Source organism: Panicum hallii, chromosome 1 (assembly GCF_002211085.1).
Source record: "Panicum hallii strain FIL2 chromosome 1, PHallii_v3.1, whole genome shotgun sequence".
NCBI classification, from domain to species: Eukaryota; Viridiplantae; Streptophyta; class Magnoliopsida; order Poales; family Poaceae; genus Panicum; species Panicum hallii.
This window is the reverse complement of record NC_038042.1, coordinates 57,111,265-57,135,061: the sequence shown is the minus strand read 5'-3', so window position 1 is coordinate 57,135,061 and position 23,797 is coordinate 57,111,265. Positions and strand designations below refer to the sequence as shown.

At 44.8% G+C, this 23,797-nt stretch overlaps 4 protein-coding genes across 6 annotated transcripts; 3 read left to right on the top strand and 1 right to left on the bottom strand.

Annotated features, from left to right (window-relative positions):
• Positions 1 to 332: 332 nt before the first annotated feature.
• On the top strand, positions 333 to 3,741 carry LOC112880833 (replication protein A 70 kDa DNA-binding subunit A). Its single transcript, XM_025945580.1, has 2 exons — positions 333 to 847; positions 1,742 to 3,741. Exons 1-2 carry the CDS (start codon positions 570 to 572, stop codon positions 3,423 to 3,425), a joined length of 1,962 nt encoding a protein of 653 aa, XP_025801365.1. The 5' UTR covers positions 333 to 569; the 3' UTR covers positions 3,426 to 3,741.
• A 110-nt stretch (positions 3,742 to 3,851) lies between these two features.
• On the bottom strand, positions 3,852 to 9,473 carry LOC112880841. 2 transcript variants are annotated; one of them, XM_025945593.1, is made up of 9 exons: positions 9,164 to 9,473; positions 7,622 to 7,782; positions 7,351 to 7,516; positions 7,106 to 7,167; positions 5,831 to 6,790; positions 4,994 to 5,107; positions 4,560 to 4,811; positions 4,431 to 4,487; positions 3,852 to 4,290 (listed from the first exon to the last, which is right to left on the bottom strand). In XM_025945593.1, exons 2-9 carry the CDS (start codon positions 7,721 to 7,723, stop codon positions 4,117 to 4,119), a joined length of 1,887 nt encoding a protein of 628 aa, XP_025801378.1. In that variant the 5' UTR covers positions 7,724 to 7,782; positions 9,164 to 9,473; the 3' UTR covers positions 3,852 to 4,116. The 2 variants fall into 2 exon arrangements, with proteins under 2 accessions (XP_025801378.1, XP_025801371.1); XM_025945586.1 differs by having other exon boundaries at positions 9,220 to 9,473.
• Positions 9,474 to 11,573: 2,100 nt separating this feature from the next.
• Positions 11,574 to 12,482, top strand: LOC112898984 (MAP7 domain-containing protein 1-like). The gene has a single exon (XM_025967317.1). It carries the CDS (start codon positions 11,574 to 11,576, stop codon positions 12,480 to 12,482), a length of 909 nt encoding a protein of 302 aa, XP_025823102.1.
• Positions 12,483 to 18,901: 6,419 nt separating this feature from the next.
• Positions 18,902 to 23,070, top strand: LOC112900057 (nuclear transcription factor Y subunit A-6-like). Of its 2 annotated transcripts, none has more exons than XM_025968786.1 (5): positions 18,902 to 19,078; positions 20,863 to 20,969; positions 21,070 to 21,153; positions 22,043 to 22,213; positions 22,337 to 23,070. In XM_025968786.1, exons 1-5 carry the CDS (start codon positions 18,928 to 18,930, stop codon positions 22,736 to 22,738), a joined length of 915 nt encoding a protein of 304 aa, XP_025824571.1. In that variant the 5' UTR covers positions 18,902 to 18,927; the 3' UTR covers positions 22,739 to 23,070. The 2 variants fall into 2 exon arrangements, with proteins under 2 accessions (XP_025824571.1, XP_025824579.1); XM_025968794.1 differs by having other exon boundaries at positions 18,903 to 19,078; positions 20,947 to 20,969.
• Positions 23,071 to 23,797: the final 727 nt, after the last annotated feature.

Here is a 23,797-nt window from a genome sequence, read left to right as displayed (position 1 = left end):
AGTTCTTCCTGAAACTGAGGCTCTAGGGTTCTCTTGAGTTGGGAAGAGGTTTTGTTTAGCTGGTTGATAATTTGAAATCGATCGATTCCTTGTGTTCTACTAGAATAGTGTATTTGCCACATGTGATTGACATCAAATTTCCAGTTCAAAATTTGTAGCATGTGACAGAGACGAGACATTTTTTTTTGAGAAACAACAACGAGACGTGCAGTCTCCGTCTGCGGCCCAGCCCCCCATCAGCCCAGCCCAGGAAATCGTGCGGCCTGCGTACCCGTGACGCCAGCGCAATAGCAGCCGTTCGATGCACCCGTCCTCGCCCCGATCCAACGGCAACTTCTATCCAGCATGAGCGTGGGAGTCTTCCTCAGGAAGAAGCCGCGACGCCATCAAACCGCCCCTCCCCGTCGCCCGTACTACTGCCCCTCCATTTCTTCCCCCCACCTCGAACACTCGAACGTTCGGATCAAATTTCCTCTTCGCCTTCATCCCGCACGCTTGCCGAGTACAGCTGCTCCCACCGATCGAGGTGGGGAAGGGGAGGAGGAGGCTAGGGTCGCTGCGATCCCGCGATGGCGGCGGCGAGGCTGACCCCCAACGCCGTGACGGCGACGCTGGCGGGGGACACCAACCTCAAGCCGGTGGTGCAGGTCGTCGACCTCCGGAGCATCGCGGTCACCGGCCCCCCGGGCGCCGGGCCCAGGTTCCGCGCCATCATCTCCGACGGCGTCGCCACGACGCAGGCGCTGTTCGCCGCGCAGCTCTGCGACCTCGCGCGCTCTGGCCTCGTCCGCCGCGGCGCGATCGTGCAGCTCCTCGAGTACATTGTCAACGACGTCCGTGGAAGGAGGTATCTCTCTCTGCCTCCCCCTTCCCCTCCCACTCGACTGGATTGCGTGCGCCTTGGTGGGGTTTGGTTTAGGGTTCACGCCTGGGCGCCGTACGAAATTGGCTCGTAATTTTAGCTGGTTGCGATTTTGTGCTTGTTAGTTCCATCTAATTGGTTCGTGCGAGTTGCATTCGGATGAATTAGTTGTTGGCTTGGCCTGCAGTGCGGATTATTCCAGCTGTAGTTTTTTAAATTTGTTTCACCAGCTATGTATTCACGCACCTAATGATAGTCGATCCGTTTGGGCCAAATTTTTATTGGTGCTTGTGAACGGTGTTGCTGATTGAATTGAGTTTATACTTTGCCTTATTCTTTGTCCGCATAGGCTAATGTGGGATGTAGTTATGTTCCTAACCAAATTGGTCCTCACCAGCCATGAATTGATTGGAATTTTCTTCATCATGATAAAAAGGTAGCATGTCTGTGCTTTGGTAGATCTGGCCGTGCACCTGATGGTCAGTGTTCACTGATAAATGGTGAGGTATTGTCCTATGTGTCAGATTTGGCGCCTTCGTTTTGTTATACTCGAATATTTGCTAGGCAGCTGCCATGTCTTGAATCACGTAGTTTCCATTTTATTGATCCTGTCATGGGATGGTATTTAATCATTGTAGTTTACCTCTTACGCTGTGGCTGTGCACAGCGATTCAGATTCTATTGTCTGATTTGGTTAGTTTGTAGTTTGCACCTTTCAGCTTAGCCGTTTGGTTACCAGTTAAGGAGTATTTGCAGTGGTTACAATTTGTTGTTGACTAGCCTTTTTTTTTGCTATGGTAATTTATTTCTTTTTATCTGTAAAGCTGTACAAGTTATTTCTTGCACATTATGATAAGCTGATTGGTTGCAATATCACAGGGCTATGGTCATTCTTAACATGGAAGTTCTTGTTCCAGAGTGTGAGATTATTGGAAATCCAGTACTGCCTCCTGAATCTGGAGTTTCTAATTCAAATTCCATGAGAGCAGACCAGTTTAATGGCACACTTGGTTCAACAGCAGGAAGTACTTTGAGCACAGTAACAAGGTCCAATGACAATGCTCCAGTAATCCAGCGACCGATGGCAGGGAACTCTTCGAACATGATCCCTAGGCCAAGTGACAATGCACAGGTCTTCCAACCAACAGTACAGCCATCCTATCGCCCTGCACCCAATTACAGAAACCACGGCACAATCATGAAAAATGATGCTCCCGCTAGAATAATCCCCATATCTGCACTAAATCCTTATCAGGGCCGCTGGGCTATCAAGGCTCGAGTTACTGTCAAGGGAGGGATCCGCCGGTACCATAATGCAAAAGGTGACGGTAAAGTGTTCTCTTTTGACCTGCTTGATTCTGATGGTGGTGAGATACGGGCTACATGTTTCAATGCTCTTGTTGATCGTTTCTATGAAGCTGTGGAAGTTGGTAAGGTCTATGTGGTATCAAGAGGAAGCTTGAAACCTGCAAAAAAGGACTACAACCATCTGAATAATGAGTGGGAAATTTTCTTGGAATCTCAGTCAACCATTGAGCTTTGTCCTGATGAGAACAGCTCCATTCCTGCCATGCGGTTTAGCTTCACATCGATTGATAAAATTGAAGATTCAGAGAACAATGCTATTGTTGATGTCATTGGTGTCGTTACATCTGTCAACCCTAGTACCACAATACAGAGGAAAAATGGCATGGAAACTCAGAAAAGGACCATTACCCTGAAGGATATGTCTTGTCGAAGTGTTGAGGTTACCATGTGGGGTGACTTCTGCAACAGAGAAGGCTTGCAGCTGCAAGAAATGGTCGAATGTGGGGCCTTTCCTGTGCTGGCTGTCAAGGCTGGAAGAGTGAATGATTACAGTGGCAAGTCTGTTGGCACAATTTCTTCAACTCAACTCCTCATAAACCCTGATCTTGCTGAAGCTCATAGCCTTAGGCAGTGGTTTGATTGTGGAGGAAAAGATGCTTCTACTCAGTCCATATCCAGGGATTTCACTCCAGCAGCATCAAGGAATGAGATCCGAAAGACAGTAGCACAGATAAAGGATGATGGTCTTGGAATGGGGGACAAACCTGATTGGGTCACGGTGAAGGCTACTGTTGTATTCTTCAAGACCGACTCCTTCTGCTACACAGCTTGCCCCAACATGATCGGAGACAGGCAATGCGGTAAGAAGGTGACAAAGTCTGACTCAGGCAACTGGCTCTGTGACAAGTGCAACCAAGAGTTTCCAGAGTGTGATTACAGGTATCTCCTGCAGTTACAGATCCAAGATCACTCGGGAACAGCTTGGGCAACAGCATTCCAAGAGCCTGGGGAGGAGCTACTTGGTTGCTCGGCGCGAGAACTCTATACGTTTAAAGAGAATGAGGATCCTCGCTATGCAGATGTTTTGCTCCAAGGCTTGTACCGGCAGTATCTGCTGAGGCTGAAAGTGAAAGAAGAAACATACGGAGACGAGAGACGCGTGAAGAACACCGTGTTCAAGGTGGAGAGGATTGATCCTTCGGCTGAGAGTAAATTTCTGCTTGATGACATTTCAAGGTTGACAGGATCATATTGACAGCTTCATTCTACATCTAGCAACTGATGGTCGTCCATGTGTTGCACTTCTGAGGGGTGTGGTATCAGTAGCTCACTCTCCCATTCCCATTCACGCGACCGGAGGTTTCTTTGGCTAGTTGTCTTATTCATTCAGTACTCTTGATCCGTAGATTTTTCATTTTTTATGTGTGCAGGTAGCTGCACCTTGAAGCTGCGATGTCTCATTGCCTGTTTAACTAAACACTCTGCTTGTAACTGCAGTTTCTCTGAAAGCTTTGTTTTGTAAAGTTACTTTGGGTAAATCTGTTTGGTTTAATTTCATGCAATAGAACATCCATATGGCTCCCAAGAATCTGTTCGCTTCCTTCACTGTTCCCTGCTCGATTTGCATTTGCACTTGAACTTTGTGTTTTTTAAGCTGTATCGTTCCTTGCCCAGAAGCATCTTTTACATAAGCTTGTGGCCGGAACACGTTCGTTAACTGGTGCTTGTTATACGGCGACTGCGCCCTGCCCTTACACCAATAAGATTATTACACATGTTCCAGCAGATTTCACAGGAGAAAACGTGCATTGCGCGTGTTGAGAACATTTTGAAGATGGATAACGTGGCTACGCCTAAGTTATAATACTATGTACTTATCCTCCATCGTCCAAAAGCGAGCTATCTAACTATTATCTTCCTTTTCCCGTATATCTGCATGGCACGGATCACAAAAAACCTGACCCTTTTTCCTGTACAACCTTGCCGTTCTGCCTGGAGAACTTGACTGGCGCTGTGAAGCCGCCCCCTTGCGACTGCAGCTCATTTAGCTCCTTCACTCGCAACAAAATGGATGGTGGTATAGGTATGATAGAAGGGTTAATCTTCCTTGGACAGACGCCCTGCTCAGAATAGTGATCAAAATGAAACAATTGTTGGATACTACACAAAATGGAAAATCAGAAGGCAAAGAAATTGCAGGTAAAAGATAAGAACTAATAAGCAAAAATGGCGTTCATGTGCGTTGAAGAGAGGTGATTACATCTTTTTGTGCGGGAAGCTGTGTCTGGGTCGCTCTGATCAGGTTCCGCCATTTGTCCTGTATAAACAGCAGGTTTGATTGGAAAATGAAATCACAATGAGTAAGTTTCTGATGAACAAGAAAACACACCTTGAGATCCACCGAAGTACGGTAAGAATACGAGGAAAAGGACAGTTTCCTAATCTCAGACCACTTGCCAGCTCCAAACCGGGCCACACCATCAACCAGCTTCATGACTTCACACAGTGTCCATGCTCGATGATGCTTCCGTGTCAAACCTCGCTTTATTTTGGGCTTGGAAGCAGCATTATAAACATTTGGTTGTAGGTTCTGAACCCTCTTCCTATCAACTGCCTCTATATGTCCTCTCCCAGAATTTACCTGGCAGCGGGTTTGAAGAGAAGGAAAAAAATATTTAATGCATGTATCATGTATGAAACAGGTAAAATTGCAAGGGCCAAATTGTTTGGAGGTAGGAGGTTTTCCAAGATCTAATTCCGATTACTTGTTTAGCTTCTCAATCTTGCATTTTATAGATGTGTGCTACATGACAAAACACATACCGTTAGCGGTACTTCAGATGTTTTCCTCACGTGGTTCCCCTCTTCACACTCTTTTGCCAACATCATCCCAACTGCTGTCTGAACCCCATTATGTTCCACAAAAGGTTCCTTATCCTGTTATAAAAGGTAATGAAAACAAGTTTAACAAGGAAATACAAGACAACCAAACAATCTGATAGCATACGCTGCAATTTATTCCATCCATTTAGTTGGGAGCTATGGCAGATAGCATCAGCTTTCTGACCTCCAGCAATTAGGTGAGACTGCTAAATTACTTTTCCATTCAGGCATCCACCTGACCGATTACCCTAAATTCCAACAAAGACTTGATTTCTTAAACGGATTATGGCACAGGAAGCATTTTGCACCAATTAAACAGACTATTGGCATGTGAATGAAGAAAAGATGCATACAACAAAGCCTGCTAAGCTCTTTTAGAGACAACATCAACATGGGTGAATGGCTCAATGGTTTCAGATTTGCTAAATTTGAACAATGGATTGAAAAGTCATCCTAATGAGATCAGGTTTAGATGAAAGAAAAAGAACAAAACATATTTAATTAAAATTAAGGCTGGAATATCCGATTGATTGGAGTGCATACTATAGGGGCATGTTGAAAATTACGAGTCAAACTGAACAAAAAACTTTGTGCAAGTCATTATCATTTTGAAAAACAAAGCTGGTTAAAGGTGAAGTATTATTATCTGAGAAGTTACTTCATTGAAAGAGATAGAAAAGGACATGATACAACATTGTCTTGTTTCATGGTAACAATAAAGTATCGTCAAATTGGTAAAATCCTGTTAAAATAAATGATTCATATGTAAGTTATTACCACAAATGAAATGAAGTCCTTCCTTGGGCGCCCTCTTCTCGTCCTTGAAACATAAGGAACATGTACACTAAATCCTCCAAGAGTATCCTTTCTAGTAGGATAGGTAGTGCCCAGAGACTCAACCTCATGGAAATGTACTACCCGTGGTTTCAGCAACACTTCATCACGTGCAGTCCTTTTTGCAGGTGAAGAAAGTTTTCCAGTGGAATCATGAGTTTCAATGTCCGAAAGCTCCTCTATGTATCTTTTCGTTGGCTTTCTAGTTCTCTTGTTAGTGCTTTGTTCGGCAAGGATTACTTGCGGTTCCTCATTATGTATTGGTGCTCTTTTGAACCTCTTGGAAGATCCTTGTTGGTCCTCACTATGATAGTAGTAGCTAGATGGTGAGTCCCCTTCATTTCCTGGAAGTATAACTTGATCCCGAACCAGAGAAGTAGCTTGAAGCCCAATCTTGGGTATTTCACCCGTGTTTGGCATATCTTTGTTTGAATCCCTGCCAACAATTTTGTAGTCTTTAACTACACAGCCTGAACTTGGAACATCACAGGAATTGGTCAAGCCCATTGTAATCCGTCTTTTGAGCCATATCTTGTCCTTGACAGTAGTCTGCCGCCCAAATATGGCTCTAAATGCCTCCTGAAGTTCTCTAATAGTAAGATCATCCAAACGGACTTCTCCCCGTAATATGGAAAAATCAGGCACAGAACTATTAACTCCAGAAACAGATGGTTCTGTAGATGTGTCGTCTACAGGTCTTGAGCGGGCATCAGCCTTGTCTTTTTCAGCATTGCAAGAGTCATTTAACACTGTCGATTTTGTAGTCTCAGTTGAAGCATTGTTCTGTTGAGCGATGCTGTTGTCTCCTTGTTCTGTAAGAAATTTATCTGGCTGCTGGACGTGAACAACTGAACACTTTGAGGGAGGACTAAGGGAATCATCCATTGACTGTAGCCTGTTTTCCTGTGCAATGATATGCATCTTATTAAAGTTGCATCGACTTGAACATGTGCAAAAGTAGTTTTTAATTAAAGTTGACATTATATATAGTAAAATTAATTGAAGAAAGCAATTGAACTCTCAACTGTGAATTCTACAAAAACAGATAATCCATACTCTATATAAACACCATGCCAAATTTAACTAGAAATATTGACAATAAGGACCCTTACAATGTACTAAGAGCATTATCTAGTGGCATAAACATATTATCTTGCAATGGAACTAAAAAAACTAGCGTGGCAGATAATTATGACGAACAAGAGATAAACAATATACCTCCAAGTCAGCCCCCGATTTTTGTGTGTGTAGTTCTATAGTCTTCAATTTGGAAGAGCAATCTGCGCAAGTTTAGTAAACAGTGAGCATCACTACAAGTGAAAGCAGTTGAAATTATACAGGAATTTTTGTCAATTTCTAGGCTAGCAGGCTGTATTCCAACTAGACAGCATAAAATCTTGTTCTAATGAAGTAAGATTTACCCAAAAGAAAAACATGTAACACAGTTATTCTATTGATATCACCTTCCAAGTCAGATTTCTTCAGTAAGATGCAATCATTGCTGAAAAACTCTTCCACATGACCTACATCTTCAATAGAAGGAAGATCAACCTTCTCATCATGAAGAAAATGTTCGAATTGCAAAACATCGTCCTCTGTAGCAGGAACAAGTGTTCCATCACCTTCAACCTGTACAAATTTAAAGTAAGTGTTTCTCAGAGGTCTCAGTAATCATCAAGAAACATCCTGATGAATTTTATAGACATATGGGCAATATAACCAACTACGATTTACCCGAACTAGCTGATAGACCACAGGATTAGAACCGCCTTTCTTTTCAAAGTCATTCTCTTCACTTTTATTAACTACAGCACCGTGTGAGTCACCCACTTCCATAGATAAGTGCAAACTTCATCCAAAGCTCGTAGCAATCAGAAGAAGCCCAGTATGAAAACCTGCAGTCAGCGAGTGAATTCAAAAATCATAAATTCACAGGACTAGTGATACAGTGATCAATTCATAAATCCCATAGCAAACAAAGATAAATAGTGATATAACACATGCAATGGCTAGTTCTGGGTAACAGACAAAACAAATTTGTGATAATAGATAAAAAGGAGACAGACAAAAGGACGTGGGTGATTACATACAAGCTATTGCAAGGTGAAACAAAACATGGATCACATCTGATTTTATATGCTCTATGCTGTTTTTTTATCATTGTTCATCAGTTTAATGATCAAACTTTAACAATTAGAGTAGAATTCAGTGAAAAGAGTATTTAAGCCATCAATTCTAGTTCGGTGTGGATGCAATTATCTATCAGTCAATGAAGCAGAATGTTGATAAAAGAGAATGCAGTGCAAAATCATCAACAAAGTCATTATCCAAGCAACAAGGGTTATGCAACAACCCTTGTTTCAACGAGCTCTATCTTATGTTAGACTGTGAATTTCACAACGAAAAATCAATTTCTTGCATTATGCCAGAATTCAATCTAAAATCTCATGCTCTTGCTAAGAATAAATTGGTTGCTCTGAGCTAGTCAAGCATGAATCATGCAAATGGTAACCTGGAACTGAAATAACAGGACAAAAATTGATTCCAGCATATGGCTAGAACAACAAGCCACATCACTGGTAGCTCCTAAAAGCCAAAACGAAACGATGGCTGCCTGTAGGGTTATGCAAAATAATAATTTAAAAAAAAACTGCCCCTAGGCTACACTGAATTTCTTAGCTAAATGAATCTAATCCTAGAAAATAATAAAAAGGGTCACATCCAAGGCGAGGCCTTCACAAACCTAAACCCATCCGAGTTCCAAGTGATCACATCAATATCTACCAAAATAGTTATTCCCACAGTTTAATCCACAGTTAGAACCATTACTCCACTCTACACCTGTGCAACAACTCATAGATTGACCAAATATTCCCCACGTGTTTACAACATAATAGATAAAGAGACCGAGTTATGGAAACAGAAACAAAATCACACCTAGAACTACCAAAGCTCGCTAAAATCCAAAGGATCGGAGCGACCATACCAAATTGGCACCGTTTGTCGCTACAAAATGCTCTATTAAAGCCGTCGGAATAGCAATTCTAGTACCAGAATAGGCAGGATCATGCCTACTTTCGGAGCACAAAAATATTAGCTAATCCACTACCACATCAAAGCTCAGGAGCAACCACCCTCCTCAAAGGCGCAAAGCTCGACCAACGCCGCATCACATAAATTCGGGAGCAAAAACACATCAGCCAAGCAGAAAACTACAAGTCTGACCATACGGAACCCAAATTGACTCACTAACAGCCCAATCGCGCCGGAACTAACCGCGAGAAACAGCCTGCAAGAGCATCAATCGGGCGGATCCCAGCGTGCCGGCTCACCGTGATCAGCAGCAGCAGCTCGATCCACGCAGCATTGCCCCGATCGCCGGAACCGAGGGGCCGATCAGATCGCGCGGCGGTGCCGGATCGCTCACTCCGCTTCGCTTCGGCAGGAGGGGGAGCTCGGTTCCGTCGCGATCTAGAGAACAAGGGAGGAAAAGGTCGGGGGGCAGGAGCCCTCGTTTGCCATCGGGAGGAGGAGCCGAGGAGGTGGTTTCGAAAAGGTGAGGGGAAGGAAGGCGGATTCCGGGGGCGGGCGGCCGGGATGGTTTCCGGATGATGCGGATCGTACGGCTGGGCGTCGAGGGACGGGTAGGGGTGGGGTCGCCCGGCGGGGATGGGCACGCAAAGATTGGCGAGTGAGGCGAGCGGACCGGGCGAGCCAGCGAGCTCACTTCCGCGCAAAAGCGGCGACGTGTAACTAACGCGCGGTTCGGTTTTGTTTCTGCGTGCTCGGCGTTTGGGAGGGATGCCAAACGTCCCGTGTGGCACTCGCGTATTTGGTTTTGCAAAATATTGACATTTTTTCTTCAGTTTTCTTCAAAGATTTGTGACTACAAACGAGGCTAACCGCAATTACAAATACTAGTAGCGTATTGAATTAGAACCTTTTTCTTGTGGTGACATACCAGCGGTCTAGTTTGCTGTCCAGATCAGTGATGCTTGGACCGGTAGGTGGTTATGCTTGCCAAATTAAGTTCCGTGCAGTCGTGAAGAGTCTGAGAATGACAGTACATCAATCTATTGGTCGGTGCACACACATATTTGTTCTTTTGGAAGAATTTGTGTGATGCAGTTTCCAAAAATTTGTTTTCAACTGATGTAAAATCTGAAAACCGTAGCATGAGCACACGGCACGGAATGCCTCTATTGGTGTGTAACACGACTTGACTTTAGGACGATGTCAAATCGTAATCACGCACTGGCGGTTATGCAGCCCATCAGCACCTCAGGCATCAGCAACGTGCTCATAGAAACACCTTTGTCGTCGCTCGTCACTTCGTCAGGAAGGTCATGCGCTTCCATCAGGGAAGCAGATTCGGCCTTTTGTGGCCCGGTGGAGACCGGCGGCGCTGGAGGCAGCATGCAAGGCCGAAAGGCTTTGTTGGGCCATTGTAATCGCTGCGTCTCCAAAAAAATTTCCAAGGGAAGGTGTGCTGCGGACAGACTGCGTTTTGTACTCGACCCACTGGGCTCGGCACGTCCTCGGCCTTCGGGGGGCTTCTTCAGCCTGGCTAGTGTGAATCGATATGGCACGGTGCCACGGTGGATGCCGCGGCGCACGGCACGGCTCCGGAGCCGGAGTGGGTAATCATCGCTTCGGCGCGGTGCCCTGCCCCCTGGTCGAGTTGCGGTTCCATGAGCGGGCGCCGTGCTCCTTGCTGGTGCGATCGCATGTGTCAGCACATGAGAAATTTAGGATGATGCTGTCAGATGCTCAGAGAGAGGCGGTGGCCTCCACTCTCTATCTTGTAAGCGAGATCGAGCACCACTAACTGGGGCTATCAAAGTCGCGGGACACAGATCATGGCAAGGTGATGATCGCAGCTAGTGAGTGCTTCCTAGGTTCACTGGTTCTCTCTGTCCTTCCCTGTAAGATCTGCACTTTTTCTTGGCTTTTGTAGGAATCAGTCTTCTAGTCCAACTAATAAAAAGGCTCCATCTCGTGTAACAGCACTCTCTTTAGTCTTTTGTGCTCGGGTATTGGGCTGCACAATCATGAACCGGAGTTAGAGAAAGGGAGCGCATCATTCGGATGTCTTGCAAGCAAAGCCATCCGTCCATTGCACCGGTACGTCGCAGAAATGGCTTTTCTGTGGCCTGGGAAACAGCTTTGGCGCCACCTGGGATCTGGCATTCAAAACATGCGGCACATTAGTCATTCTCTCTCGATCTGTCGATCACACACACACACACACACACACACACACACACACACACACACACACACACACACACACTCTATGAGAGGCTGCGAGGTCGTAGACGTAGTACAGCCAGTGACTCACACTCTGCTTTCGTCGCCCCCATCAGCGGCGCAGAAAGCTCCCCGGCCCGGCCGTTCCCAACAAACTCCATCGTGGGGGGAGAATCAGAGAAAAGTAATCGGCAACTCGAGTGCGGACGGTGTCACCCACCTCCATCTCCACCTGTTGTGTCTTCCTTCGTGTGTGCGCCGCATTTTCCAAACCCCTGAGATCGTTCACCCCCGCACGAACGCGCCACCACCACCACCAAACCATCCACCCCCGATCGAGCTCCCTCCTCCCGGCAAGTCCACTCGACCACCACCGTCCTCCTCTCCACGCGCACGGCTGCAGACAGCTGCGGCTGCCGGCGCGCCCGTGGCCACCATGTCTCCTCCACACGAGAGCGCCCGCGCCCCGCCGGCTCGGCACAACCGGGGGCACCAGCCGTCCTTCTCCGCCGCGCTCCTCGACGCCATCTACCAATCCCTCGAGGCCGACGCCGACGCGCGCTCGTCCACGGAGACGCGCCCCGCGCCGGCGTCCCCGGCGCAGCGGACGCCGGGTTCAAGCCGTCACCATCGCCCTACGGCAGCCGTATCATCGCCAGCCCGTTCCTCGGTCCGATCTCCGCGGCTGCAGAGGCCGCCGCGGCCGTGCCGTGTCCGGCCGGACCCGCAGCCCAACTCGATCCTCCTGCCGCCGCCGCCGCTGCCACCGCCACATGAGCTGACGGGGGACCGTGCGGAGAAGAAGAGGAGGAGGAGCAGGAAGAGCAAGAGGACGTCCAAGACAAAGACGGCGCCGTTCGCGTGCCTTCTGAACGCCCTGCTCTGCAACAGGAGGCCGGCCAGGTCCAGGTCGGTCGAGCACACGCCGCAGGCGACGGCCGCTGCGTTCGCCGCGGCGCCGGAGCCGGCGTCCGCGAGGTCGATCCTCTCGTCGCGCGCGTCGCGGCGGGAGTCCTCGGCGACGGGAGGGGTCCTGACCCCGGCGCGGCGCGCGGTGAGGTTCTCGCCCTTGGCGGTGGTGGTGGACGACGAGCGCGGCGGCGGAGCGGTCGGGACGGCGACGAGGCTGCGGGACGCCGCGGAGATGGAGACGATGGTGCAGGCGAAGGAGTCCGCGGCGGAGGTGGAGAGGCGGGTGGAGGAGCTGCTGCGCGCGCTCGGCGTGGCGGAGGAGCGGGAGCGGGCCAAGGAGAGCAGCGAGTCCAGCTCCGACCTCTTCGAGCTCGAGGGCTTGCCGGCGTTCGAAGACGCCGAGCGGCCGCGCCCCCCGAGTCATATGAGATAGTCCAGCTATCGTAGATTCGTAGCTGTAATAATGTACTATGACGATGAACTGTAAATCTCTGTTGATGGCAATGTTGGAAATGCAGGCTGGCGACGGCATGACTTGACTGACAAACAGGCCAGCATCTTCCATTAGATCGTCACGAAACCCAAAACCTGCATCCGAACGTTTACATTCAAAATGATACTTCACACTGGTGTATTGCTACTCGCGCAATGTTCCATTGAGCAGTCGCATTTGTCTCCTTTTCCTTCTGTTAAGATGAACTTCATTTAATTTGTTGACCAGGGACGTCGATCAAAGACAGAAGATAAATTAGTTTCTTGGCCAAAAAAAAATTAGGCTTAGTTTTTTTTTGCCCCTTTTCGAGTGAACTTGCTTATTTGGTCTAGAAATAAATTTCATTTTGATTCTTAACCCTTCCGTTAGCTTGAGAAGCTAAAGATGTTAAAAGCAATGCGAAATAACTGTTTTACCTCTGCGAAGGCTGGCCAGCAGCTGCCTCGATCGTCTAGACAGGCTCGGCGTAGTCGCTTGCGGCGCCCTGCTCGTGGCCCTAGGCTCCGTGGCCGGCAGGCATGCCCGGGCTCCGTGGCTGGCGGCGGCATCGGCCATGCCCACGGCTCCTTAGCTGGCGGTGCCGGCGGGCATGCACGTGGCTCCTTCCTGGCCCGCGCTACCAGCGGCCAGGCCCGCGCCGGAGCCAGCCATCTCCACCGCCGCCGCTAGGGATTGCAAGCCGGTGGAAAAATCCCCACCGCCAGAAACAAAATGAGAAAGAGGAATCGTGGGTACTTTGATCTTTTTATGCGTATCCTATATGCTGACTCACGGCAACTATAAAAGGAATGGATGAAAAGATTAAGAACTAAAACGAAATTTGTTTTTAGGCTAAATGAACAAGTACAATCGAAAAGGGTTTTTTTTAGACCAAAGAACTAATTTACTCAAGACAGAAGCAGCAGTCTCACACTCCCTGTGTTTTTTATTCGAGTGCAAGCCTTTCGTTCTAGGATATGGGCCATCCAGCGGGCCACGCACATAAGCTATCTGGACCATATTTAGCGAGAGCGAGCCCAGCCCACAAAGAGCGCACCTTGAGCCCACCCAACAGACCTGTAAGTAATGGCCCAGCAATCCTCACGAACCCCCCGCCGCTGGAGCGACCGGGCCGGGCTCTCCCTCACGATTCGGCCGTGTTGCCAAACTAAAGAAAGCAAAACTGCAAAGTCTGACTGCTTGTTTCCCTGGGACAACCATGATCCATTGCGCCAAACCTATATGGTTTCCGGAAAAAACGTATCTGGCTTCCGCGAAAGGGCACGTAGCGTAGTGGTTATAAGAGACTCAGTAGTACAGTGAGCCGTTTGTGGTGACTTTATCAATTTTGAGGATTTGTCGGTTCAGTCTTCGAAGATGCTTATAAGGGTAAGATTTGCGTATGTGTGTTCATAGAGCTGAGTGCGCGTGCGTTGTGAGTGTAATTAAAAAAACCCTATCCGGCTTCCGTAGCTGGATAGTTACGTGGCTTCCAGATGCTTTAAGATTCACGCACCAGCTAGAGATCGTCTGATCCCCTTCTCCTCCTCCTCTCCTCTTCCTCCTCCTCTCCATCGTGCGCCGCTGCCGCCTCCATTACTGCACCTGGGTGGCCGCCGCTCCGCCGCTGCTTGTGGCTGGGCCCCTGCCCCGTGCGCTGCCCCGCGCCGCCGCCGCCTTCCCTGCCGCTGCGCCGCCCAGCGGCTGCAGCCGCGCACCACCGCCGCCTGCTGCTGCTGCTCCCCGTCGTGCGCCGCCACCGCTTGCTGCCTCTCGCGCGCCACCGTCGTCGCCGGAGAAGAGGAGGAGGAAGAATCTATTTCAAAGAAAATGTTGATCTAGATTTTGAAAAATGTTGAGTTCATTTTTTAAAATGTTGAAACAGGTCATGAAAAATATTGATGTTAGTATTTGTTTTTAAAATATTGAAATGTTTTATGCCGAACAAATGGCTTCAAGAATGGCAGCAGCCTATGCTGTTGCTGTCAAGCTTTGTCTGCCCCCATCATCGATCGGTTGCTTTCCGTCTGTCCGTTCAGTGGTGAATATACCCTGGCTATCTTTCACAGAATACTGAAAAGGATCGATCCCATATTCCCGTCGGCACCACTTCCTTTAAAAAACAGGAATGTTCACCAGCCACCACTTCGGTTATACGTATCCGTGTACAAGTAAGTACCCCCACTGAGTTTCTGCACATGTACAGACCACTCTTTGTTCAGAAGTGGCAACGAGCTGAACTTCTGTTTTTCCACTCTTTTTCCGGCGAATCCTGAGAAAACAAAACTTGAAAAGGGCCTTGTTCCAGACAGTTGAAGCTTTGTATCCAAGGTACAAAGCACAAGCATAATTCCTGATAGGCCAACTAGTACACATGCCATTGCACTTGCTCGTCCTCTGGAAGCTGGAACGTCCCCTATCAATCTATCATGGCTACTGTACTGTGCCGAGTGCTGACTATTCTTCCATGGAGAAAGGCACGGCTGCCTACCCAGATCTCGCTGCCATTGGACTGCATCATAAAAGCAAAAGGAGCAAGGAACCTCCGGCAGAAATAGCAAGCGCTGGGGAGAATTATGCTACTTTGGGAACCCTGTGGTAGGCACGCATGGGCATGGAGCCCCCCGAAAGTGGATAGCATCATCGGCTGCATGCAGATGCAGCAGGGCTTTTCTGGGTGCATCGGTGGTCCGGCGATGCCCGATTCGGCATTGTAAACTGCACAGGGTTCTGGTTCTCCATTGCGGCAGAGCAAGCTGCTGCTTTGTCGGAATTCTTTCTCATGGGGACCCTTCCTCGTAACCTGCTAGTCTGCTACTATTACTTGTAAGGCTAATTACAATGGAGGTTTCATGACGAGTTTCATGGTATTAATTATCATAACGTATCAGTATTTTTGATGATGTGGTACTGATTTAATGAGAGAAGAGAAGGAATCAGTTTCATCCTCATGACACTCTGCTAACTCGTTTTAAAGACGTTACTCGTTTTAAAGACGTTGGAAATGGCGTGAAACGACCACCGTGACCTCCGTTGTTTCATAGGGGATCCTGTGCGCATTTAATTACACTGGTTACAAATATAGATGCCATACTAGATCAACTAGGATTTAATTACGCTGATTAGCTTTGAAAACAGTGAAATGAAACTCTTCATTGAGGTATAGTGTTTCATTCATCCCCTAAGCTGATGTGGCATTCTTGAAAATAGGGATACAAAACCTCCATTGTAATTAGCCTAAGCTTCAAATTCTGAAACATAGAGTACATCTGTTTTAATGGTGGTGCTTTGGGCAGTAAGGCACTGACACTGCACTGCAATGGGAAGAAGATTCTTGGTATCGTGGCAAGACTGCCGATGAGGCACGCTAACAGCAATACCTTTGTTGTTTCTGTGAAGCCGGGCCTGCCTCTCAGAAAAACTAGATTCTGTCAGTTAGCAAATTTCGAGCTATAGGTGAACTACGGGTCAAAATCTTTTGTCTGCTTGTCGGGACAGGCAAAAACATTAAAAACTCAACAAAAAAAGTGTACATATAATGACTAAAACGCAGGCATGTGTGACTCGTCGAAAGATGTAGTTTATCCCAATTGCTCAAGCATAGCTTGTGGAAGTTATCTGTCGGTCTCCTCAAAAGTGGTCCTACTGCTCATTTTCAAATATGTGTTCCAACGTTAGTTATGTGCAGTGCTTGTAATTTATACACGGGAGTACAGGACCTAGCTATAATGTCGGCAGATTTTGGGTATTGCCACTTGCCTTCTTAGTAGTGTTATACTAGTCTTGAGTTGCTAACTAATAAGTACTTATCGCTAATGTAAGAATTAGATATTAATATATAAGATTCACCAAATTTATTGTTTTGAACTGAATAAGATTCAATCTGAAGAACTAATTTTAATATTTTTTGGAGCAAAGCAACTCTCTGCTTAGTACCAGAAAATGTCGGCCGAGTTTCTTGAAGGTGTTCAGAACATGCCTGCACACACTCAACTCTTTGCAAGTATATGAATGCTAGTGTATGTACTGGTGTGTTTTTTTTAAAAAAAGGTACACTATACAGTTAATCAAAATTCACATCGTCATTGTTGAGCCTGTGGGTGCTCGGAAGCCAGACTCCATTTCATTATATTTACTGAACGTTGCTATAGACAGCAACCCCTGGAATAAACTACTGGGGCCTAGCTACCCATTCATCGAACCACCAGCCCCACTCCCAGCTCTATGGACCATCGGATGCTCGCCCCAACAAACCTCGGTGACCTCAGGGGATGGGCCACGCCCTGACGTTGTGTATTGGAAAATTTGGTGCTCATGATGTTTAGTACCATTTTCCTCTTTTTAATTATATTGATGTGTACATCAACTTGAGAGCTATTCTCTTTTCTTTTGCCGTTTGAAGTCTCGTGGTCGGCCCATGGTTTTTCTCTACTACAAATAATTCACATGATTCAAATTTGCAACGTGCCTAGACACACATTATACTGATTTGAACACAATCATTGTTATATTTTATTTAAAAAATTAAACGAGGATGGAAAGAGATAAATAATAGTGTTTCTCTAGTTTTGCAACTACTTTTACGACAACTAGCCTATCAAGCTGTGCTCCTGCACCGGCTAATTAGAATTAATATAAAAATAAATCTTATAGCTAATATAATTATCTATCTCGCGCCCTCTTTTATCTATTAAATATTCTAACACATACTCTAAAATACATATTTATTATTATCTAATTGCAATATATTTCATTTTGCATCACACCTCTATATATGTTTGATAAATATTTCATTGAACCATTTGTCTATGAATTCATGTTCTTATCTCTTTCATTATACATGAATAAAGGAGGACACATATTATGGGTAGTATTTTTATATAAATAATAACATAAATAATATATTAGTAATGATAGAATAGTAATTTAGAATTTTATATTAGTGCACTTTAATATTTTGTTATAATTATATAATTTAGATTCAGATTTAGAGGTTACTTTAACTTTTAATTATGATATAATTGGATAATTTATATGCAAATTTAGGGTGTTATTTGCATTATTTTGTAGTGGCATAGGTGGATAATTTACACGAATATTAGAGGGTTACTTTAGATTTTTCTTTTATAATGGTAGAGGTGGGTAATTTAGATACATGATTAGAGGGTTACTTTAGTCTATTTTCATAATGAATGATGTGGATAATTTATTAGAAAATATAACTGATCCAATAACTATTATAATTAGAGTTTCGAATTGATGGCCGGATTTTCTAATTTTTGTGAGAATTTTAGGATTTCTCCATTTTTTAGTGTCCACCTAAAATCTAGGAGCCTCCAATTAGTAATAGTAAGATGTTCACATGCTAAAAGTTAGGATGGTAAAAGTGGATTATGAGCATCGTGTTCTTAGAAAAAGTATACCAAATTTTGAAAAGTGGTTACGATAAACTGCATTATACCATCAAATTGTGCTATTACATTTTATTATTCTCACCACGACTAAATACCTGTTACTACTTTGACCAATCTGGCTAATACAATAACCATATGGGATTATATCATTTGTTTGTCATGTATAGCAACAATAATACAAATTGGTCCCCTCTATGATCAAACAAACAACACTCCTCTAAAAGACAACAAATAACTCATGTAAACAAGCTACAGTAGATATTTATTTTTCTAGGCATGTGATCCACCGATGCTTTTGTCTTTATTTATAAGAAGAAATCATTACTGTGACTAATTCAACATCAATTAAATCATAGCGTGACCGGGCATGCATAATTTCCCTACAACATATGTTTGTTTTCTTAAAAATATGCAAATATGATAGAAATTCAATTACAATTGTTAGGTTGCCCAACAATTGATATCATGGCAATGAATGGTATCGAATGGCTCTAAAGTAAACTAGGAGTCCTGTATCCTCGAAGAAAAGTCGTCACTCCACTACTACATTATGCTGCTATTATCAATTTGTTACTCTCTTTGCGAATAAATAACTCTTAGCAATGACTTATCGATCAGACCACGCGGGCTGGGTCATAATTATACCTGCTTGTATGATTCGTTCCTCGCTTATAGTGACAGCTACTACTTAATGAATAGAATCTAGATATAAATCGGTTCATATGTTATTAAAACCAACAACCACCCTTAAAACACTGTCGCATCTTCTTGTTCCTGATATAAGCCTGCAAGTCGTCTGCAAGATGGAAATACAACCTTGCCTTCGGGGAGCGAAACCATTGCTGTCTAGTGTTTCCTGCGGCCCCCACTTGCCGTGGCAAAAAGTGGCACACCGAATGTGGTCATGTGGGTATAGAAATTTGCAATAAAATAAAGATCTGTGGGGGCTCCTTGGAGCAAGATGGGGATAAAAGAACGGCGCAAGTGGAGTGATGCAGTCGAGGGGGCCAGAGTCAAGACCAGAGGAAGGGACGCGCGGGGAGGTAGCAAGGCGCAGAAGCAGCTTCGCTCGGCGGACGCACCGAGGGAGGCGCGTGGGAGCCATGCTTCTCCCCTCTTCTTCTTCCTCTTCCGCTTCCAAAGGTTTCCAACTCTCTCTCCGCCATGAGACTAGTATGACTTGTATGAGTATTCTGTGTTGATCCTCCATGTATGCGTCCTTTGGATTGAGCTGATAATAAATCATGCAGCTGCTTTCTTGAACCGTGTTTCTTCCCCGCATGCGTTCTTGATCCCCGGAACAGTGGATTAGATGTTCGCGTAGTTACTAAAACTTGTGGAACATTTTAGGATCTTGGTTGGGTTCTTTGGAGTTGGAGCTAGCATCTTCTTTTGATGTGGGATTGTGTGTGCTAGCGGATTTGGTTGCATGTCCCTTGGACACACAGGTTGACTAGTCCTCTGGACTGGGATAGCTGCTATTGGATGTCACCGCGGTGGAGCATTTCTGATATGGGTGCAGTTAAACACGATGGCAGACATGGTGTTTTCTGCCTTCCTGGCCATGTAGCTAGCTAGTACTAGCTTGGAGTTGTTATTGACTTGTAGTAGTCTTGTACGCCTTATGATCTATGTGCATGTTATTATTGGAATTTGGGACCATATCTGTATATACTTTTGTATGAGAAGTTTTGTTATTGCTTGGTAGTGACCTTTCCTATATATGCTTATACAGTGCCAGTTATTTCTTTTGAAACATGTTCTATATATGGATCACAACCTGATGGTATTTACTAACCTTACGGTCTTCATCTTTAGGTTTCGTTTGTTCTTTTCCCCTTCCCTCCTGTCTTTCCACACCGTACAGTTTTTAGCAGGTTTCCTTGTTATGAGTACATATACGATTTGTAGGTATTGAACTTCTGAACTGTAATAGTTTTGTTTCTTGAACCTTTGATTTTTCGTTCTTTGCCTTAAAGAACACATGAGGTCAGGCCTGCTCAGGTGAAGCTAGCCAACAACTTAAATTTGTAATTCAGATATTTAGAATATATTTATATCATCCATCTTGTTATGTGTGCATTAATACGCAGATCAAGCTTCCCAACTATTATCTCATTATGCCATAGAAAATTTTAATTACAGATGAAAGTGATATTTTGTTAAATGGAGCCTCGGCCCCATAGCTGTAAGGTAACCCAAACTTGGTCATGTTTGAGTCTTTCTCAATCGACAATGCATGACGAACAAGGACCATGGGGGCATTGAATAAAAACACTTCGTGTATGCATCATGTTCTTTTCTGAGGATAAGCTTATTATGGTGTAAGCCACAACATTAATAAGCACATGACTCCAAATTGTCGTACATAGTAATAAGATGCTTGTTCCAGGGCAACATACATTTTCTTTTGCTCTTGCTGAGTAACTAACATGCTGTGGCATCCCCCTCCATGTCACAAATAAGTGTCAATTTGGATTATTAACCCAACACTATTTGTTTATTTTTTTCAAGGCAACTTTTCTCACATAATTTCGACATGTCCGTTCTTAATAATTTGTAAAGATATTGTTGGTGAAAGATTTAAAGAGTTTGACAACACACTCTACAACTATACTTTCTTTTGCACTGGAGGAGTAGCTGTTTTCTAGCTCTAGTATACAAGGGAAACTCTCCAAAATAGGCACAAGTGATGACTCTACAGATTATATATAGGCATATAGCACATTTCATGGAAATTAAATGAAACTGACAAGAGATCAGTTTTGATCTTTACTCTGTCAGTATAAGAAATACCTAAGCAAGAAGTACTGTATATTTTGGAGGATACTATTACTTCTCTTTTGCTAGATCAATTTAGGATTCTTTGTTACATTCGAATTTCTTTAATTTACACTGTGTAACAATGCCTTCATTTCTTTTATCAGGTAACTCCTTGAGGAAAACAGTTATTGATAACATGAGATCAAATTTAAGTTTTGATAATAAGCAACCTCTATTTGCAAGTCAAGACATTGACTACGGCCAGCCAATAGTAAGATCCATGCGATCCAAAACTTTATTTTTTTTTTCAATTCTGATAAACTCGCCACTATAGTTTAAACAATTTTGAGAGTTCGCCCTATTGTACCCAGGCTTGCATTTCATACCCATACAATGATTCTGGCTCAGGAGGTGTTTGGGCAGCCTATGGGTCACGCGCCAGTGCTGCCACTGTGGTACACCCCTCTAATAAGTTATTGTACTAAAATCTCTCATGGATTTTGAGCTAAAGTGCTGATGTCGCATGTTAGCATTTCTACCTTACTGATTTTCCATTTCAAGCAGACAATTGATCCTTAGTTCCATGCATAAGCATGCGTGAGCTATCAACTCAACATAATCCCTTCTGTCAAACATATTTACATTGCCCTTTTACTCCAAAAACACTGCCTCTCTGACAGGTATCGGTCATAACTGTAATCTGAAAACGTATGGCTACTAGTAATAAGAAGCTAGTCGCAGCTGTTTCTATTCTCCAGTGATGAATAGTGTCTAGAAGGCAAGGATAATGCCACTTAATTTTGTCTAATTGCGCTGCTTTGGGCCAGATTTTGCATTTTTTCTTCATGCAGATACATTGTTTCATAAATCTTTCTACTATTTAGCACAGAGAAAATTCCCAGAATCCATTAGTTCTATAGCTGGTTATATGAGAAGCTAAACTAGCTGGTTTTTGCCAGAGTTGATTTTGATGTCAGGGTTGAAAATAATACTTGAGTGGATGCCATACCAATGCTCTGGTAACTCCTTGGTCTAGTACCATTTTCAGAACAATGGGCATACCAATGCTTTCTGTGTCCACAGGTACCAGCTTGCTGGCAACTCTCAGACACACATGCAGTACTGTTTGGATTGTTGCAGCTGTTTGTACCTGTATAAATTGACCTGTGTTATCGACACATCAAATCTTTTCTCTAGGATTCCATTATACTCCGACGTTAAACCACATATAGCGCAGGGATATCCACATATTTTGAGGCACCTGTCCATCAGGCAGCTTACCTGATTTTTTATAAAACAAGATCAGTTTTGTGGGTTTGTCTGATCAGTTGTATATAAAAGCAGTTTCATCCCCAAATTGCTGGCGGGGGAACATCTGCAAGAATTCCCTTGCCTTTGGAATTAGCAGAGAATGAGCCCATATATGTGAATCCCAAACAATATCACGGGATACTTCGCAGAAGACAGCTACGTGCTAAGTTAGAGGCTCAGAACAAGCTAGTCAAAGCACGAAAGGTCCGTATTATTATTAGTCCCACAGTTACTTTGATCTGATTGTCTCATCCCTCCACTATTCTTGCAACTTTTTATCAGTATCTCTTCCGCTTGGCCTAATATTGGATACAATCTCCATGGCAGCCTTACCTTCATGAGTCTCGGCATCTTCATGCAATGAAGAGGGCAAGAGGTTTGGGTGGACGATTCCTCAATACTAAACAGCTCCAGCAGCAGCCTCGCAATGCCTCCACCAGGTCCACCACAAATGGCACAAGCTCCTCAGGTTCAACTCATCTACGGCTTGGTGGTGGCACAGCTAGAGATCAAACTATGTTGGCACCCAAAGCAATGCCCTCACAAGACAATAGCAAGAACGCTGTTTCTTCAGCTCCTGGCTTCACCGTGATTCCAATGTTGCGCAGAGATGACACCTTCTTCCAGCAACCAAGCCATCATCTCAGCTTCTCTGGCCATTTTGGGCAGGCAAGCGCGCAAGCCGGCATGCATAATGGGACTCAGCATAGGGTTCCAGTTATGAGATGACGTTATACGGTTGGCGAACCTTAGCTGGTGATCCAGGATTCTAGGGGTCCTCGTCCAGTGTGGTCTTGGTCTCTCGGGCAATTCATCCTTGGCTTAGTCTCTGGTGTGTTAGAAGCTACCAAATGTTTGATACCGTGTTGTGGTTTGCAGAGCCAATAAATAAGGGCTTGATGGTGAACACTGCTATTGTTGCATTGGTGTGTACGTGTTACAATAAACCCCTACGATTTATGGTGATAGCTGTACTTTATGCTACACAGTTTGCCCTTCTTTCTGTTAAAACAGTCTGATGTAGTATTAGTGGTACAGATTATGTCTTCAAGACCTGTCTAGCTGCTTGTCAGAAGAGTTGTTTATAAGACTACTCCCAGTGCTTTGTCACGTAGTCTTATATTTAGGAGTTCCATGAGACTTCGAGTGCAATGCACTGGGAGTAGCTAAGAATCTCAAAATCTCAATGTAACCTGTTACTAAGAAGTGATTCCTATCAAAACCTCAACGTAACCTGTTACTACAGATTCATCACTATCAGTAGTGCTTTCCTTTGTTTTTTGTAGTCCAAATCACAATGCAGTAGAACCATAGAGACCGTTCGTTGAATGCTGTGCTATCTGCTATCCTTGTTCATATATTGACTAGAACCCCAAATTTGTGGAACGTTTCATGTTTCGCAGTAATCTAGCATTCAGTTTCTCCAAAATCCATGGAAAAGCAAAGAGAATCAAGGAACGCCAAAAGCAGCCTGGGATCTGCCATCAGAAATTCAGGGCGCATATGCAGTCACTGTGTGCAGTAAAACAGTCGGACGACAAACAACTGCATGTCTGCATCTCCAGGTTGGTATGTTGATGTTCACAGCATCTTGGATCCTGATCTGTGCTCTTGTTCTACGTTTGCCAATCTGCGGGCACAATGGTCAGCAATCAGCTCGCTTAATCAGTGTAAGCTTTCATGTGTCTGGAGTTGCAGGCTTTCAGCATCCAAAAAAGTGCCAACCTCTCAAACCGATTCCGGAGTGCATTTGCTGCTTGAAAACAAAGGAACGCTGTCGAAATGCGA